Genomic DNA, 19,738 nt, shown 5'->3' with positions numbered 1-19,738 from the left:
GAGCCAGCTCAGACTGGCTCATAAAGGCCAAATGTTAATTTTTTACAATTTTGGGGGATTGTCTAGACTTAAGAAAATGATAGAGAAAATGTTAATTATGCAAATTAAACTTAAAAGTGCGTTAAGCTGACATTTGTGGGGGGGTTTTGTGGGGATTGGAGAACCAATTGTTAAACATTTACTAACACGCCCCTGGCAAGGGACACCTCTTTTTCTTACTGACCTAATCTTCGGGCACTGTCTTCCTCTCTCTTGTGACTCCCCCCACCCTTGCAAATAAGGAGATAGACCATTAAAATGCAGTACTGAATGATCATAATTTTGGCACAATTGAGCTGGCCGTATAAGGTACTAATTAATTCAAGAATTGTGAACTAATTTAAATAACTAACAATGCATAAATCACAGTAACGTAGACAGAAGGAAAGAAAAGGAGGGGACTTAAAGCAAGTCATCATCCTTCTCACATCTCCTGGGGAAACAGTTTGACAGTGTCCCCCTTTTTTCCAGCCCCACCTCTCCTCAGACCCCTACCAGGCTGAGGCTGCAGCCGGATAGCGCTAAGCTAACTCAATGCCCAGTCACCAATTTAATTCCATGATCCTGCTTGCATTTCCTTTCTGCACTGTGCCTCTTCCACTATCCCTTTTCTTCTATGTCAATTCAAACTCTTGATTTGGGCGACTCCTCGGCTCCCATTCAAATTGCCAAGCTGTTGAGGGAATTAAAACAGTAAGTGGCAGTGGGAATTGAGTGAACCACACTGACTCCACTTTGTGACTCGATCTGAAGCTAACTCTGTTCTCTTTCTATTCAGTTATGGACCTAGTGCAGTTTCTATCTTGTGAGAAAATTTTATTCAATTTTGGGACTTGAGATAAAACTTTATTGTTTGAACTCAGCCCTGCGTTGCTGGGAAGCTGGACAATTTCTACCTGCTGCTTCAAGACCCTTAACTAAGGAACTAGGTTATGCTGACCAGAAACCCAGTAAGATCTGAAGACTGATGCAAGGAATTTTCTCACAATTATAAATCTCAAGCACCCATATATCTTAACTGGAAACTGGCCCAGCACTGGCCATTCAACTGGCCGTGTTCCTTCTTTGAATATAGACACTTGGGTGGAGTGGTGTACCACTTTTTCCTGATTTCAGGGAATTATACCTGTTTGCTCTCCCTCTTCGAATTTGGGAAGTCCCTTATCTTTTCTCCAATTAGAAATAAGATTACTTAATTTTGTATCCTGGTTAACTGTTTTCTTTTGATTGTTTTTAGTGCATAAAATCTGTCTCCCCCTGTGTTCAGGGTCCAGTGCCAAAGCTAAAGAGGCCTGGTCCTGATTTGTTATGCAACTGACATGCATTGCTTAATGAACTGATATGCTTGGAAGCTCAAACCTCTGTTTCCTCAGTCATTTCATCTTTCACTTGCCACAGCTAAGCTTTCAGAGACTACCATGGTGCTTACTTACTCCGTTGGAGGAAGGAGACAGCTCCAATCACCCTCAATTATGCACAGGCCTAGAGCTTATGCTGTAGCTAAGTAGACTTTTAAGCTACTATCTCCACAGGAGAGGAGAGGACAGAGCATTTGGGAGTTGCAACAAGTCAAGAACAAGTATCTGATGTATTCAGTCATTTGCCAGGCTGACTAGGACACTCGGGGATATGAATGAAGATTTTACCCATTTAGCCCACAATTAGGTTTTGGCTCAGATCTTTTTTCAGATAAACTGTCCAGGCATGCTTACTTGAAAGGCTTTGGTGGAAAGTGGTATTAGATTTTTTTTTTTCTGTCTGAGGGCAGAACCAGAAGTATTAAGGGGAAATGGCAGAAATGATTTTGGTTTGATGTAAGAAAAATTCTGTAATAATAACTTTTATATTGTTCTTTAAGGTTTGTAAAATGCTTTTATATTTGTGCATACATATATGTATGTGCATACACATAATAATAATAGCTAACACTTATATAGTGTTGTTTAATATGTGCGAGGCACTGTGCTAATCAGTGCTTTACAATTATCTTATTTGATCCTCACAACCCTGGGAGGTATTAGTACCTCCATTTTATGGATAAGGAAACTAAGGCAGATGGAGAAGTTAAGTGACTTGCCTACAGTTATATGTCTAGTAAATCCTGAGGAAAGATTCGAATTCAGGCTTTCTGTTGCCAAGAATAGCACTCTTATTATCTAAGCCACCTAGCTGCCAATCAGAGCTTTCAAAAGCCTCAACTCTTGCAATAGCTTCCTACGTGGTCCCCTACTTTGAGCCTCTTCCCATTCCAATCCACCCTCCACAGCTGTCAAAGTGTACAGGTCTATTTATTTGACAAACACCAGCGGCTCCCTCATACTGCCAAGATAAAATATAAATTTTGTTGTTCCTCGTGACCCCATTTGGAGTTTTCTAGGCAAAGATACTGGAGTGGTTTACCATTTCCTTCTCCAGCTTATTTTACAGATGAGGAAACTGAGGCAACCAGGATTAAGTCATTTGCCCAGGGTCTCATGACTAGTCAGTGTCTGAGGCCAGATCTGAACTCGGGGAGATGAGTCTTTCTGAATCCAGGCCCAACACCCTATCCACTTTGACACCTAGCTGCCCCCCAAAATATACAAACTAATCTGTCATTATATAAAATATATAAACTAGTCTGTCACAACCTAGCTTCAGTCTACTCTTCTGGATATGTACTTTCAGGTACCTATTGGTCCTCATACATGGTATTCCATTTCCTGCTTCCCATGGCTGTCCCTCAAGCCCGGGAAGAACAGAATCCCCAGCTTCCTTCGAGACTCAGTTCAACTGCCCCCTTTTACATGTAGTCTTTCCTCATTACTTCCTCCACCCCCTGAAGCTGTTAAGTTTCTTTCCCTGCCAAATCACCTTGTATCTATTTTGCATACACCTATGTGTCTATGTTGTCTCCCTGATAGAATATAAGTTTGAGGGCAGGAACTGTTTCCCTTATGTTTTTGTGTCCCCAGTATCTAGTACAGTGCCTGGCACACAGTAGGTGCTTAATAAATGTTGATTAGTTTATTGACTAAGATGGCCGAAAATAGTGGAATACTATGATCACAAAAGGACCAGAAGAAACTGAAAGATTCATGGCAGGCACACATTGCCCATGATGACTTTCACATGAGAAGGTACATAAGACATTGTCAAGAACATGTATGTGTGGAAAAGGAAGGGTGCCCGTCATGTAGCATAACAGATGGGTAGCAGTCCTACATGCATGGCTACAAAATATAAAACCCCAGAATATATATCCTCTGTAGAGGATTTGTGAAAAGACAGCAAAGAACTGCCAAGGATGAGAATCCACAGAATGGGTTTCCATCTGCACCAATGGAAAGAGTGCCCACACTGCTGAGAATGGTGATCCATTGAAGTCTATAAAGCCTTTTAACTGAGGACTCTTGGGAGACTATCAAATATTTGAAGACTCAAAGTAGGGAAGGTTTGTTTTTTGTTTGTTTGTTTTTTTGGTGAGGCAACTGGGGTTAAGTGACTTGCCCAAGGTCATGCAGCTATTGAGTATCATGTGTCTGAGGAGGGACTTGAACTCAGGTCCTCCTGACTCCAGGGCTGGTGCCCTATCCACTGTGCCATCTAGCTACCCCAGTAGGGAGGTTTGAATGGTGGGATTTGAGGTGCTAATGACAAAAAAACTGGGGAAGATGACCTTCAGGGCCCAGGGCTTCGGAAACTGCAAACTCTATGTAGCTTAAGCCCTACTGAAGAAAAGATGACTTTATTTTAAGCAGAACTCTTGAAGCCAACTTCAGTTTAGAACATCTCAAATTGGAGTCTGAGATCATCAGTGTTTGCATTCCAAAAATTATTGGCCGATAGAAGGTGAGGGGGAGGTGGGAAAGGCCCATCTAGCAGCTATCTTCCTATCTCCCTCTGCTTCACATCAGTTTAAGAATTATTCAGGCATATTTCAACTATTCTATTTGTACACTTTCTCTGACTAGTCCCCGCTATTAAAGCATTTGAAAAAGTGACCATAGAAATATGTCTGGAATAGGCTTTGGACCCAGATATGTGCCTCTGAGTAAGAAACCAATTTCTTCTTCCTCCTCCACTTCACCCAAACCTTTCTTAAATCCTGTTTCTGGTCATCTGGGAAGCCGGGGCTGGGCTGGTCAGGAAATTCCAATGCTTTTTGTGTCTACCTGTTTAATCTCTTCTAGCATCTCAGTGGTACAACAGAAAGGGTTCAGAATTGGGAGTCAGGGGACCAAGGATCTATTCCTGGCTCTATCTATTAGATAGTTATGTGAAATTGGAAAAGTCCAAAAGTCTGGGCCTCCATTTCATCTATAAAATGGGGATAATAATGCCTGCCTTGTCTCCCTCACAGGACTGTTAATGAGGACCAGATGGGGTGTGAATAGCAATAGCTAGCATTTATAAAGAACTTTGAGGTTTGCAAAGTGCTTTACAAATATCTCATTTTATTCTCCCAACAAGCTGGGGAGGTAGGTGCTTTTATTACCCCCATTTTACAGATAAAGAGACTTAAGGCAAACAGAGGCTAAGTGACCTACCCAGGGTCACACAGCTAGTATGTGTCTGAGGCAGAATTTGAACTCCTGTCTTCCTGGTTCCACATCCAGCGCTCTATCCATCGTACCACCTAGATGCCTAATGGTTGTGAAAGCCCCTTGAAGTACTCCACAAATGTATAAGGGATTAGTAGCATGGTACTGTATGATAGTGAAAGGAATACTGGAGTCAGAAGACTAGCCCTCCATTTCTAGAGATCTGACTCCCCTAGCGAAGCAACCAAGTTTAACTGAGGCTCATCTGCCAATGGATATCGTAACCCCCTGCCCTGCTAACCTCATGGGGTTACTGGGAAAACTAAAGATCATGTATATGAAATGCTGACATAAAACCATAAAGTTCTACTATGGATGAATCACAGAATAAAGCTGGGAGAGAGACAACCTTGGAGATCTTCTGGTCCAATCCCTTCATTTCACACTGAGGCTCAGATGGGGTAGGTTACTTGTCCAGACACACACAGCCAATTAGAATTAGGTAATCACAGGTTTTTAGAACTGTCACCACAGATTCTTTAGGAGGAATTCTCATATATGGGCATGCTCTCTAGATATTATCCAAGGCCTTAAGATTATGATTTCAAATAAGAATGATAGCAAACATTTACATAGCTCTATGTACTAGGCATTGTGCTAAATGCTTTATTAGTATTATCGCATTTGATCCTCACAGCTCTGGGAAGTAGGTGACTTTCACCATTTTACAGTTGAAGAAACTGAGATAGACAAATGTTAAGTGACTTGCCCGGGGTCACATGGCTAGTAAATGCCTAAAGCTGGATTTGAACGCAGATCTTCCTGACTCTGGGCCTAGTACTCTATCTGCTGCATCACTGACCTGCTGGTCTACATGCCATCCAGTATAAAAACCAGAATGGAGCCAATGCCCAGAGTGTTAATGTTACATGCATAATGGAATGCATAATGTTACAAGTCCTTTGGCGTAAGCATCTCTTACCTAAGGTGTGTGGGCAGAAGTAACCAAGATGAGTTGTTTTTAACTCCACCTTGTGATACTGCTGGGCTCAGGGAATGCAGTCTTTTCCCAAGCTGAGCAGAAGAATCAGTCCCATTTAGTGATGGCGTGAAGTCAATATCCAAGCAACTCTCTAAATCCTGGCACAGAGCACCCATTCACTTGCTTTGCTCAATGCTGTTTAAATGTTACCTCTGCCTTATAAGAGACAGAGGCAGGGTGGCCGCCCTTCAAATCAGAATTACTCAATTCAAGTTCTACCTGTGACACATACTTGCCGTGTGGCCGACAGGTTGCTGAACTTCTCAGCGCCTACATCAATTCTAAGACTAAGTGGCAAGATAGCAGGTCTGTAATGGCATATCACTTTTCCTCAATCAAGGATCTCCTTCCACCAATGAAATCCAGGGCCTGGCCCCTCAAGATGCTCCCTGGTGTGTTGGGAAGCAGGGAACATACTCCCACAGAACCATACTAACCATTCCCAATGAAAAGGAAAGAAACATCTGTCGCCCAAGCTCAATGCTGGCTCAGGATTGCACTCAATCACCAAATACTCTAAAAGGGAGACGTTCACCAGTTAATTACATAGTGTAAGTAGAACAGAGCGTCAGACTCAGTCGGCTCAAGAATTCTAGTCTTTAATTTGCCATTAACTCTGAACCACGGTTTCCTCCTCTGTAAAATAAATGCTTGGATTAGGTTCTAATGTCTCTTCTAGGAATTACACTGCATGATTCTGTCCTTTCCCTTTCCATGGCCACTTCGCTGGCCCGGATTCATAGCACTTTACGTCTGATGAACTTGCAGTAGCTTCAATTGGTCTCCCCTCTCAGTATCTTTTCCCTCCCATCCTCCTTTACACAAGCAACAAGATAATCTTTCATCATAGTTCTCCTGCTCAGAAACTAGTAATGAAAATAGCACTTATATAGCACCTCCTATGTGCCAGGCACTGTGCTAAGAAGTCTACAATTATTATCTCATTTGATCCACACAACACCCTTGGGAGGTATATGCTATTATTCTTCTCACTTTACAGTTGAGGATACTGAGGCAAAAAGAGACTTGTTCAAGATCACGCATCTATTAAGAGTCTGAGGATGGATTTTAACTCGGGTCTTCCTGATTCCAGGTATAGCCTTCTATTCACTGTACCACCTGGCTGCCTAAATTTAAAGCTAGATTAGACCTTGGAAGCCATGTAGTCCAGTCCTCCTCATTTTGCAGATGAGGAAACTAAGGCCCAGAATGGTAAATGCTTTGCCCAGGATCACACAGGTGGTAAGTGACAGAGGCAGGGTGATCATGCCCGTCATCTTGAGAGCTCACACTTTTAAAAGGATTTAAGCACAATTCCAAAACAGATCCTAAGCTCAAACAGCTGAAGATGACAAAGGCAACATCACTCAGCAATGTAAGCAATACAATTTTAATTCTGACCAGTGCAGCTACAGGCCCTCTTCTTTCCACTGTTCTGCTGGCATTAAACATGTCGGTATGACATCTTCAGGGTAAAAAAAAAATGACACAGAGAGATACATAACATTATGATACAAATGATAAATTATATTTATACAGTAAATAGTGTCAATAGTCAGCACAAATTCAAAAAAGCAGCCTGCTCCAGGATTATGAAAACAATTTGGTAAATATTTCAGGTGTAACACTTGTAAAAAGTAAGCAAGGTTTGTGTGAGATTCCACTTGTGAAAAATAAACCATATAATTTTTCCACAATCTGTGCAATATTAATACATACAGTACACATTAGAAATAGTAACAGCAAAAGGGAAGATGGAGAATATCATGAGCTGGATTTCGTGAGCTCAGAAAGACTGTAAACAGCACAAGATGGAACCCACCCACCCAAAGCCCCACCCCCGACCGGCAGGTTCCCCTTCCCTTTCCCCCTGTCCTAGGCCTCCTCCAGCACACACTGTGGTTTCTATAGAGTATAAAACTGACCAAATAAATAACTGACCACACTTCAGGGTTCAAAGTCATACCAAGATTTTTTTTTTTGCCTTTTTTTTTTAATACAAAAGAATTACTAACACTATTTGAACTTGGGTCAATTTGACCAGTAAGGCTATTTTTGGGTCCCTAACATATCTGACCAAAGCACCTTATTGGGAAAGTTAAAATCCAAGAGGGGAAGAGACAAACAAAACATTTTAATAAAAAAAGGGGGGGGGGGAAGGTGATTAAAGGAGAAGAAAAGGGAGAACTCACTTACATGATGGCCCATCAGAGGAAAGTAGCATAAGATCCTGAAATGGCTTTAAAACTTGAATACGATGGACCTTTTTATATCAGCTAATGCTGCCTGGGTCTGCCACCTCTGGCAATACTAAGCATATGGGCTGAATCTTTTCCACAGACTATTTCATAACGGCCGGAGGTTGCTCCAGGTTGGAAATGAAATCAGGGCCCTGGAACTTGTAGGGACAATCTTGTTTCCCCTCTACCCTCACCCAAAATTGGCTTCTGAGTAGCTCACAAACACTGCCTGACATAATTGCTTAAGTAATTAAGAAGTGTGATTTTTGTTTTCCTAAGAGAGAAAGAAAGTGGTAGAGAGTATTTAAAGTGGCTTGGTTGAATGGTTTCAAATAAGAGCATGCAAGCTATTCTCCCAGACCCACAGCCTTTTATTCATACCACTCCATGATGGTGTTCCCTATTCTCAGCTGTAAAGATCAGTTACTCTCCCTGATCCCAAGAGAAAGTTATTTTGAAAAGAAAAAAAAAATCCCTAATACTCTTATAAATATGTGACTAAAAATCCACTGAACCTGTAATGACATACTTAAAAACTTCGTATATACTAGAAGAATTTTTTAAAATGAGAAATTAATTTATGAATAACCAAACCCAAAGAATAAAGAAGATGAACCTTCTTGCCACAGCTCAACTGGGAAGTGCATTTTTCATATGCCAATACCAAGGCCTAGAAAATTCCTACTCTTAGAAGTGAGTTGCTTCTGGTCTACAACACCTAAATTAAAAAAAATTAATTAAATTGAAGTGGGGATAACAGGGCAGGGCATAAACAACATTAATGCATTTTTGTTGATAACATACTGAAGCTTTTTTTTCTCCTGTAAAATCTCAGATAAGCATTCTTAAATCTGCCTTTATAGATTCAAGATTAATAGGTAGAAGGATCAGCATATGTTAACATCCAAATTTTTATTATTTTGAGGACTCTGAAGTTAACTTCAACCTGTAGGGCTGACATCAGTGACTAGTAAAGTTTGGACTATTTTTTGAACCTTGGCTAAAGGGCACAGCTCAATCCCCTGTTTACTGTACCTTCCTTCTATGTCCTGCTATTTTAGGTTATTTCAATATACACTGTAAGAGCACAGCTGCAAATCTAGTTCTGACATCCCCCGTCTCCCTTCCCAACACTGACATTAGCTCAATTCAGCAATGCTCTAATAAGAGACTTAGTTGGGTTCAGAACTCTTAAACATGCACCTTTGAGTGTAACTTGTGGAGTTTTGGAAGGTGGTGAATGAAAATAAAATCCTTAGGGGAAAAAAGGCTGCCCACAGTGGAGAAAGTCAGTTTTGTATACAAATGATATTAAATCATCTTTAACTCAAGCAAAGATTAATTAAGATAGATGAAATCAAACTCATGCAGAGTTAAAGATGTGTTGTTCAACTTACAATTCAAGAGTTGTAAAGAGAACTAATTGTTAACCTGGAAAGTGCCTTTTGTAAAAAATAATTAGTTGATAAAAATTTAGAGTCACATTCATACATTAGAATTTTTAAAATTTCAAGATGTTGATATTATAGTAAGAAAAATAGCCTCTTTCATGATCTACCTACAAAGGCTAAAAGTCAGTTCAGTTTGGAAAACTACCAAAAAGGGGAAGAAAGGAAAAGGCAACTTGAGGCTGTTTTTTTTTTTTAAATAAATGTCATCTTAGTAATTGTAATCAAATTCACATCTTTTTTCTACAAAGTCTCAAGAATTTGCTTTTTTTCATTATGAATTGTTGTTGTTCAAAGTGTTCTAGTGTTTTTCTTTCCTTTAAAATTCCCTTACAGAAACAGAGCTAAAAACCATAAATAAGACAGCATTTTAAACCATAAAAATGACAACTGCCAATATTTTAATTTCAGCCACACCTGATAAAATTCTATCAAAACTAGACAGTTAAATAAGAACCACATTATAAAAATGTTAGCAAAAAGGACTATTAGATAATTTTGCAAACTCAAATATGAAACTGTACTAAAAACAAAATATGTGCAAAAGTATACAAGAATAACTGCATATAGCAAGGTTAAGCCTGAATTAGTTTTAAAGCTTGCCCTAGTGAATTTAATTCAAGAGTTGTTCCACTGTATTTTTTCTTTCAACTCACGTGGTAAGTCAAATAAAAATAAAATACACACAATAACTTTCAAAAAGAGTCACTACTGGACAAGCACAGAGCGGAAGCCTCATTTAGCACGAGTGTAGCATGCCATCCCCAGAAAGGTCACTAAGAGTCCCCATATAGTAGTGTATAACACTGCAGACATCACATCTTATGCTTGACAGTGTAAGAACTCTCAAGTGAAGTTTTGGAGCAAACCTGCTTTCCGCATCCAAAGTTATGAGAAGAAAGTGGCATGATTTTTTGTGGCAAAGTTTGATGTGTAAATCTGGTCTTCTGTATGCCCAACTATTCTCCTAAGAATAAGGACTATGGGTGAACCAACAGTCAGGAACTGTATAGTTATGTGCAAAAAGCGGTCACTAGCACTCTGTCTTATATCTCCAATGACTAAGAGAAATGACTAATGCAGGGGACAATTTTAGAATACAGCACATTGTTCTGACATCTGCAAAAGGGTATAGAGGGAGCTGAAATGGCAGGCTTCTCCCCAGAGGGTACTGATAACCAATACGGACAGACCAATTTCACTTCTGGGTCATCAGAACATTTTAAGAAATGCCTGATGAACTGAAATTAGGGACTATCTGCCAAGCCTAGAGTTAGATGAACCAGTAGAGGCCAATTCTTCTCAAAGTCATGACTGTAAACCACAAATTTATGTTCAAATCTCTTGCACACCATTCAGTCCAAACAGAGTTTTGTTCATTTTACTCCAATGAAGACTTCAATCTGCAAAATGTTCTGGAAAGGAAGCTCTGTTCATCTGGGATGTTATAGGAGGAAAGGGTTGGTCGTACTTGTGGACTGGGATGCAGGTGGAGGAACTCCTGTACTATGCAGAGGTTGGGACATAGATCCTGAAATGGTTATCCCTTGGCCCATTCTAGTCAGAGATGTCACATTGCCCAAAGATGGTACTGGTGCCATTCCAACAGCTACTGGTGCCATGGAAGGCAGAGGTATTGGCTCCATGCTCATTGATGACATAGTACTGAAAGAAGGACTTGTTCCCATGATGGGGCTTGCTCTCATCTGGTTTAATGTCAGGGGTTGAGGCTGATTTACCTGGAAAGGATTGATCGGAGTTGATGCTGTGGAAGAACCTATTAAAATGGAAGAAGTCCACGATTAGTAACTTTGAAACAATCCAGAGATCTGGAATCATAAATACGTAACTTTCTTGAAGAATGGGGAACTATGTATTGTGAGAAAATAGATACACGATCTCTCACAAAAGTGCATGGTAATCCCTGCTACTAGGGAAGCTAAGGTAGTTGCTTGAATTTGGGAGTTTTGAATGCAGAACTAAATCTGGCACCAATATAATGAGCCCATGGGAATCAGGGCACCATCATGCTCACTAAAGAGAGGCAATGTTTATCATTTTCCTGTTTTTTCATGTTAGCCAATCTAATAGGTGTGATATAGTACCTCAGAGTTATTTTGATTTGCATTTCTCTAACCAATAGTGATTTAGAACATTTTTTCATATGACTATAGATAGCTTTAATTTTTTTTCATCTGAAAACTGCCTGCTCATATCCCTTGACCATTTATCAGTTGGAGAATGATTTATATTCTTATACATTTGTTTTTGTTTTGTTTTTTTGTTGAGGCAATTAGCATTAAGCGACTTGCCCAGGGACACACAGCTAGTAAGTGTGAAGTGTCTGGTCTGAGACCAAATTTGAACTCAGGTCCTCCTGACTCCAGGGCTGGTGCTTTATCCACTGAGCCACCTATCTGCCCCATATTCTTATACATTTGATTCAGTTCTCTATATATTTTAGAAACGAGGTCTTTATCAGAGACACTGGCTGTAAAAATTGTTTCCCAGCTTTCCAATTCCCTTCTAAATCTTGTCAACCTACCTTTCTAGCTTTATTTCACATTACTCCCTTTCACATACTCTATATTCTGAATGAACTATACTACTAGCTATTCCCTGACATTCCACCATTCTACCTCTGTACATTCCCATAGGCCAACTCCCATGTGCAGAATCAATGTTCTTCTCTTCTCTACCTTTTGGAGTCCTTTACCTTTAAGGTTCAGCTCAGGGGTGACCTTCTCAGTGAAGCCTGACCTCATCTCTCCCAATTATTAATACACTCTTCTTCCTCAAACTTCCTTGTAGGCACATATCTTTGTATGTACTACACATTCCAGTAGAATTTCATTTCCTTAAAGGTAGAGACTGGGTTGCTTTTGCTTTTATACATCTCTGGCACTTCACCACAGCACCTTACACACAGGGCATGCCTAAAATATTGTTTGTTGACCTAAAAAAAACTATGCCTAAAGTGTCATTCCTCAATGTGTAATGTGACAGCCTAAGTATGTGTGTAACTTTCAAGAGGACTGCTTTGAAGAACAACACGCATTTATAACGACAGGCAAAATATTTGGCATGGTTGGTTTTAAATAAAAGTCTGCTTTATAGTCACACCTCATATATCCCTTTACCTATATACTCTAGAAGCAACAGCACTTATGTATATGAAAAAATTCTAGTATGTTTGCTTAAAAACAAAAACAAAAAAAATAAAACAAACTACTTCGGTTTATACTGTCCTTTCTCTAGGTACTGGTAGCCCGTGCCGTTAACAGATTAGGGCAGAGGGGAAATGCTGGCATACAGGAGCTGTACTGCTTCCTTTTTCTTTCCTTCCTCAGTGAAAAAAAAATAGTGGAGACATGGATGGAAGCACCTGTGGACAATCAAGCTGAGAAAGCAGACTGTCTGCTTCACCTCTTTTCTTGAATTTAGTAACCACAGAAAAAAATGCACAGAGATTGTCAAAAGAGCCAGAAGGAAGCTGAAATAATTTGCCTGAAATTCTATTTTTTAAAAAAGAGCAAATGACAAATAATCTACAAATACTACGAAGTGCAGTGATTCCAAACATCTCAGTATTTACAGTGCCTAACACACAATAGTTATTTTCAATAAATGTTTACTGATTGATGTCTTTTAATCTAAATCAAACCTTCTAAGCATTCACTCAAATTTTACATATTACTACAATATAGCTACTGGCTGTTGCAAGCTATCTTCCCCAAACCCACCACCATCTTTGCTGGCATTGACTTAAATGTCTATTTGCCTCAGCTCTACAGAGAATTTATAATTCAAGTTTCCAATTTTTAGTGAGACTGGAAAATTTAAGGGAAATTTTTCCAAACATTTAAGTAGCTGGCCAGCATCACCATTTAATACTGTAGGTGGTTAGACTTACTAGGATGGCTCAGGAGCCCTTGATGTTTCTTAGCTGAAAAGAGAAATACTTCTCATCTTTGATCTCTTTCTATTGACTGCTTCCCTGGGGTCTATGAACATGTTCAAGTCTCCTCCATCCTTTAAAAGTTTTATTTCAGCCTGCAGTCCTTCAAGCTATCATCCTATATCTTCACCCTTTCTCTGCCAAACTCCTAGAAAAATTGTCTACTCTTACTGCTTCTGCCTTCTTACTATCCACTCACTTTTCAACTCCTTACAATCTGGCTTCTGATTCCATCAATCTACTAAAACTTCTTTCTCCAAAGTTGTCAATGATCTCTTTAAACAAAATATTAGTTGTACTGGCATTTTTTCTTTAAAAAGTCACTTTAATTTCCAATTATACTATTTCCCTCTTCCTTTTTTCAGTAAAACCTTTAATTAAAAAAATTAACTTTTTAAAAAAGCAGTTCAGTAAAACCAAATAGCACATCTATTTATGTAAAGAAGGCAGGGAGGTGCATTTTCTCAATTCTTCTCTGGAGTTGAGCTTGGTTATTATAATTAGGGAACATTCAATTTTTTTTGTTCTTCACACTTACATTGTTGTAGTCACTGTATATGATGTTTTTCTGATTCTACTTAATTCACTGTCAGTTCCTTTAAATCTTCCTATGCTTCTCTGAATTCTCCATATTCATCATTTTTTGTGACCTTTTTTAAGCCTTCATTTTCCTTGTTCTCTTGGTAGCATCTGACCCTCTTTAATATCCCCTCCTCCTGGATACCCTATCATTCCTTGGTTTCTGTGACATTGCTCTTTCCTGGTTCTTCTCCTGTTTCTCTGACTACTTTTCAATTTCCTCTGCTGGTTTATCCCTCATTACCCTGCTCCCCTGAGGCAGTGTCCCTGTGCCTTTTTATCTTCTCTCTTATATTTTTTCCCTTTGGAAACTCATCAATTCTTATAGATTCAATTATCATCTCTATGCAGATCATTCAATCTCAAATTTATATATCCTATTCTCTTCCCTAAGCTCCACTTCCACAATGCCAGCTGTATTTAGGCAGCTAGGTAGCAGGGTCGATAAGAGTGCTGGGTCTAGAGTCAGAAAAAATGGAATTTAAATCCAGCCTCAGACACTTACTAGCTATGTAACCCTAGGTAAGTCACTTAAACTCTGTTTGCCTCAGTTTCCTCAACCAAAAATGGGGCTAATTAATAGCACCTACTCTTGTAGGGTTGTTGTGTGGATCAAATGAAATAGTATTTGTAAAAACCTTAGTACAGTGTCTGGCACAAAGTAGGCTCTACATAAATGTTTATTTCCTCCCTCCCTCATTATCCCCAATCTTCTAAATTAGAATTCATCATCTGACTCATAAATATGCCCCTTCTCTTAACTTGCCTATGCCAGCAGGTCTTTCCTTGGTTCACAAATTTAGGCACTACCAGTAATCTGGGTTCGTAACTTTCAAGTCATCCTTGACTCATTCCTCTCCTGCACCCAAACAATGAAGTCTATGGTCTGCTATGCCACCTTCCTACCCCCAGCTCCCTAGTAGGTTGCTTTGTACCTTAATAGACGTGTTTTTTTTAAACTGAATTCCTGTAGCTCAATACTGCCTGACTACTAAAGTTGTTACTAAACAACACGTTGTCACGCAGTCATTTCCCAAAGAATTTTCAAAAATGGAGAAAAAAATACAAATTTTGAGCTCTGAATTGCTACTAGATAAGGGCAGACCAAACTTAAATATGCATCTGGAAACTCAGTGAAATTAACTGTGAAAATTTCAATAGTTGTTTGCAAGAAGGATAAATCACATATCACTACAACAACGAGGAATAGAAGGGTCAGATTTCTCTTGAGCCTTGCCCTTTAGGTCATAAAAGCTCAGCTTATTCTCACCAATATAATGATCCAAGACAATTCCAGAGGACTCATGATGAAAAAATGTTATCTACTTCCAGAAAAAGAGCCTATCAAGTCTGAATGCAAATTGAAGCACACTATTTTTCACTTTATTTTTCCCCTGGTTTTTTGTCTGTTTTCTCTCACAACATGATTAATGTGGAAATATATTTTGCATGACTGCATACGTATAACCTATATCAAATTTCTTACTGTCTCAGAAAGGGGAGAAGAAAAGGAGGGAGAGAGAGAGAGACTTGGAACTCAAAATTTTTAAAAATTAATGTTAAAAATTTTTACATGTAACTGGGGTAAAAAGCAAAATATTATTTTAACAAAAGATAAGAGCTCAGCTTTGATGCCTTAGCCTGCTAATACATCTTCATGCGTTTAGCAATTACTGTCTTGGTTAGGATTTCTTCTAGAATCCCTTATAGGTGGATTTGCTTCATTTTAACTTGGGAAATATTTCTTCAATGACATAACCAAATCAGGAGGACAAACCTAGTAATGCATGGCTGCTAGACAACAGAGATCATAACGTGCTTGAAGAAGAGATACAAAACTTCACAGCCAGAAAGCAAAAGTGGGGAACTGTGATCTACATTTCATGTGACCTCAAGTACAGATTAAGTGTCTATGTCCAGAGTGGTAAGTTCTGCTTTAACAGTAATATACCAAAAGGCCTCCAGATGGGGATGTGGCTCCATCAAGGTATAACTTTTTCTATGAGGGAAAAAAAAGAGATGCAGCTCATAGATTATAAGAAATTCTAGCAATATCTGTCTATTTAAAATAAATCTTGAGGTTTCAAAAAAATTTCTTTTAAAATACAAAGTACATTAAGTGTAAAAAAATTCCATGGTTTATGGATCATGGTCAGAAATAGATCATAGTCCTCACCTACTAAAATTAAGACTTTAGGGGCAGCTAGGTGGCACAGTGGATAAAGCCCTGAAGTCAGGAGGACCTGAGTTCAAATCCAGCCTCAGACCAAACACTTGACACTTATTAGCTGTGTGACCCTGGGCAAATCACTTAACCCCAATGCCTAAAAAAATTAAATTAAATTAAATTAAGACTTTGTTTGCTCTTGAGCAGCTGATAACAAACAAGGGAATGTTGAGTTGGCACACTATCTACTTTTTAGGAGCAAAGCAACAAATAGGGTAAGGAAACAGTCTCTCAGAAAGAAAAGGAAATATATTTGAAAAGCCGGATTCAAAACCAACTATGCACTGATATATTTGCTATGTATGGGCTAAGACTTACATACCTGGAGCTAAGAATGGATTCAGTGAAGGAACAGGTTGTGATGGCTTGGTTATTAGAGAGTCCAGATTCACTAAGGCTGCATTGGGTCCCAAGAAAGACTCTGGTGTTTTCCGAGCACCACTATGTTTGCTTGAGGCCAAATTCACAGGTTGAGAATCAAAGAGATCTGGACTTGACGTACCATTGTTTTGGGATGGTAAAGAAGAAATGGATTCAGCTAAAAAAGAGAAAGAAAAATTGGAATGCTTAGGTACTAACTAGGATATGTGTATGTATGTGTGTGTATGTTTATGTGTGAGAGTGTGCGTAAATAAACAAACAAATAAATAAATAAATGAATGAATAAATAAATAAATGTGTGTATATGTATGTATATATATATATATATATATATATATATATGTATAAACATAGCCAGTATCACTTACAGAGCCTTCATAAATAATGAAGACAGACAAATGATTCTCATTCAACAATATTTTAAAATTACAAATTGTACTACAAGAGAGACTTTAAATCTAGTTTTTCATTACTTCACATTTAAGTTCAATGTAAGGACACAAAACTTTTATTTAGTTTGAAATTAGCCTTAAAAAAAGAAAACAACTTGAAAATGTATTTACTATATCCTCCCACCCTCCAAAGAGCAGAATTTCCATATAAATGACCTAATTTATCCTTACTGTGTAAATCCTAGCTTATGAAACAGCCTCATGGAGATTTTGTACAACCTGAGTTGTAGCCCCTAAACTATTAGATGGTTCTAATTACCTGTCTTTTACCATTCCTTATACCAGGGCTCAGCAGAGCAATGCTCATAGATGTTCTGCTGGGGCAGGGGTAGGGGCTGTAAGGAGGGACTGGGGGAGAATGGAATACATAAAAAAGGAGAAAGAAAATGCAGAAGTGGGGGAGATGGGGACCAAAAAAATGGATAGAGATGGACAGACACATAAAAATAATAAAAAAGGAATACAAGGTGGGAAGCGCTAAAGATTGTTACAACACCATGGTGCCTCAGACACCATGAAATGGCAAACTGTCCTAAGTTGCCTGTTCCTGCCAAAAAAGACTGAGATTTCTAATAAAGGCTGAACAAGCTTCTTTTCTGAGGTAGGACACTAATTATACAAGACTATCTTTATAAGAAACCTTTGAGCTTTTTGAGTTTATACTTACTGTCTGTGTGCTTACTAAGGTCTTCATCTTTCCTTTCTCAACTTCTTCATTCTATTTTCTCTTCCCCCTTTCCCTTCCTTTCTCTTTTTTTCAAACTTATCTTCCACCATAGATATAACTACCCTCCCTGTCACACATGCACACAGATCTTCCTCCTTTGCCTAATCCTAGAGTTGGCAGCAGTGGCTGCTGCCCCCTTTTCTGTGGGAAGTGATGGTCTTGAGTCTACAAAAGAAGGTACTGTAGTGACAGGTCATGCTAGGAAGTGGCTGGCTGAAAGTGACTGCCGGGCTTGTATGATCCTTGGGCAGCATGAGGTCAAAGATGGCAGGAATATGTCTTATCCGTGGGCAGAAGAGAGTTGGGGAAGCCACAGCAGGTTAGTTAATTTTTGGAAATTTTTATTTGGGTAACCTGAGCCCAAGTGTTAATCTTCTGTTAAAGCTCAAACTACTTTCTTTCTTAAAACAGAAGCTGGGGAAGAAGAGGAACAGTTAGGATTTCTACCTGAGCCACTATTTGCCAAAGTGCCCTCGTAGGTGTTGTAGAAGGTCTTGGTGGCAGCCAGCAATTTTGAGTTAAAGGGAACAGCTCTGGAGAAAGGCTTGCTCAGGTCTCAGTGATTTAGGGTGGTTAACAAGGCCCTGGTACATGTGAGCAAGGAACTTCTGCAGTACTAGAAGAGAGGGTCCATTGCTGGGCACAAGGGAGAGCATGGCATCCATACTTTCCAGGTAGGTTTGGGGTACTGCAATCATAAATGGGGAAAGGGGAAGAGGAAAGAAATGAGGGCCAGTATAAGTAGCTAAGAGATCAGTAAGTGTATCTGCCCTGTCCTTTTTTTATTTTGGTTATGGGTTTTATTGGGTGGCCTATTAATCACTCTAATTTTTATGGATTCCATTTGCCTAAAGAGGCCAATTGAGGAATCTCTCTAGGTGTACCATAAGACAGGTGATAGAAGAGATGAGAGAAAATGGCACTATTATGCAAGGAGGTTCAGGGCCTGGGGTAGATATGATCTGTGATTTGGTCTTAGAAAGGATGGGAGAGGAAAAACTGAACAATGCTTCCCAAAGCTGGAGCTCCCACCTCCTGAAAACACTGAGCAGAAGGCTGAGTGACTGGGATGGAAAAAATATATCTTTTGGCTTCTAAAACTGGAAATTTTGTTTGAATAGGTAAGAACAGTAAGTAGTAATACATTTATGTAGCACTTCAAGGTGTGTAAAGAGCTTTCCTTACAAAAATTCAGTAAAGTGGGTAGTATAAACATGACTACAAAGTATGAAGAATAACCTTAGTAGTTAAATATCTTGACACTTGCTACAAAACGTTAGAACCAGAAGTAAAATCCAGGTCTTTTCCAAAATTAGACCTAACACTCTTTCTCCCACACCACACAGCTTCTCAAAGAAAAAGTCTTCTCAGATTTGTAGCCTAAGCAAGAATCTAAGAATGTAGTTGGTGCATTTACCATGGTGAAAACAAGCCAGAGAAGAAAAAGGAGTAATTTCTGAGGCAGACACTGCAGGGACTTTTTTTTAACTTAATGAAATGTCATTTGGAAATTAGAAGAAGAATCTACAAAAGCATCAAAGAATAGAGAAATAAAATGCAGATGTAAAAAGTAATTGTGACTTGTTACAAAGCTATCAAAAGTATGATAGCAAATGCCATACACTTTTGACACGTTGCATGTGTGACTTCCTGGAATTAGAAGCCATATAGCCTCAAGACAGAAACGTGAAGGAAGGATGCAAAGTTAAAACATATGAAATACTTCCTTCCGAACCCTAAATTTTATTTCTGTAAGCAAAAATTAAACTAGTTATTGAAAAAATATCATTGGGGGTAGAAAAGACAAAAAAAGAACTAATCCTGTATCCATCACTGTGTTACATACCTGTCTTTTTAGAAGTTCGGAGGTTGTCAAATTCAGAAAAGTCATCTTTAACTGTACCATTCAAGTTACTGAAGAGATCAAAAGATCCTATATTAAAGAAAAGAAACTGATAACTAAATAAACAATGGAGAAAAGGCACTTTACTTTTCTATGTCTCAGTTTGCCTTTCTCTAAGACTTTTCTCCACAGGTAGGTCAGAGCTGATCCTACCTATGAGCAGAGTAAGCAACCACTTGCATGGTGTGCTTTTAATAGAGTTGGAAAAGTCTGCCCCAA

General features: G+C 39.0%; 1 protein-coding gene across 3 annotated transcripts in view; it reads right to left on the bottom strand.

The window, feature by feature from the left end:
* Nucleotides 1–6,978: 6,978 nt before the first annotated feature.
* EPN2 (epsin 2) overlaps nucleotides 6,979–19,738 on the bottom strand; it is a 92,317-nt gene continuing 79,557 nt past the window's right edge. For 2 of the 3 annotated variants that reach the window (XM_021004542.2, XM_078153018.1), the window contains exons 7-9: nucleotides 19,463–19,549; nucleotides 16,379–16,594; nucleotides 6,979–11,069 (exon numbers count right to left, since the gene is read on the bottom strand). In XM_021004542.2, coding sequence (XP_020860201.1) covers nucleotides 10,738–11,069; nucleotides 16,379–16,594; nucleotides 19,463–19,549 — 635 coding nt within the window. In that variant the 3' untranslated portion in view covers nucleotides 6,979–10,737. The remainder of the gene's footprint in view (nucleotides 11,070–16,378; nucleotides 16,595–19,462; nucleotides 19,550–19,738) is intronic. The other variant, XM_078153019.1, reaches the window with a different exon arrangement.

The sequence above is a fragment of the Phascolarctos cinereus genome, unplaced genomic scaffold (assembly GCF_003287225.1).
Source record: "Phascolarctos cinereus isolate Bilbo 61053 unplaced genomic scaffold, phaCin_HiC Scaffold_4;HRSCAF=312, whole genome shotgun sequence".
NCBI lineage: Eukaryota > Metazoa > Chordata > Mammalia > Diprotodontia > Phascolarctidae > Phascolarctos > Phascolarctos cinereus.
This window is presented reverse-complemented; position numbering and strand designations above follow the sequence as displayed.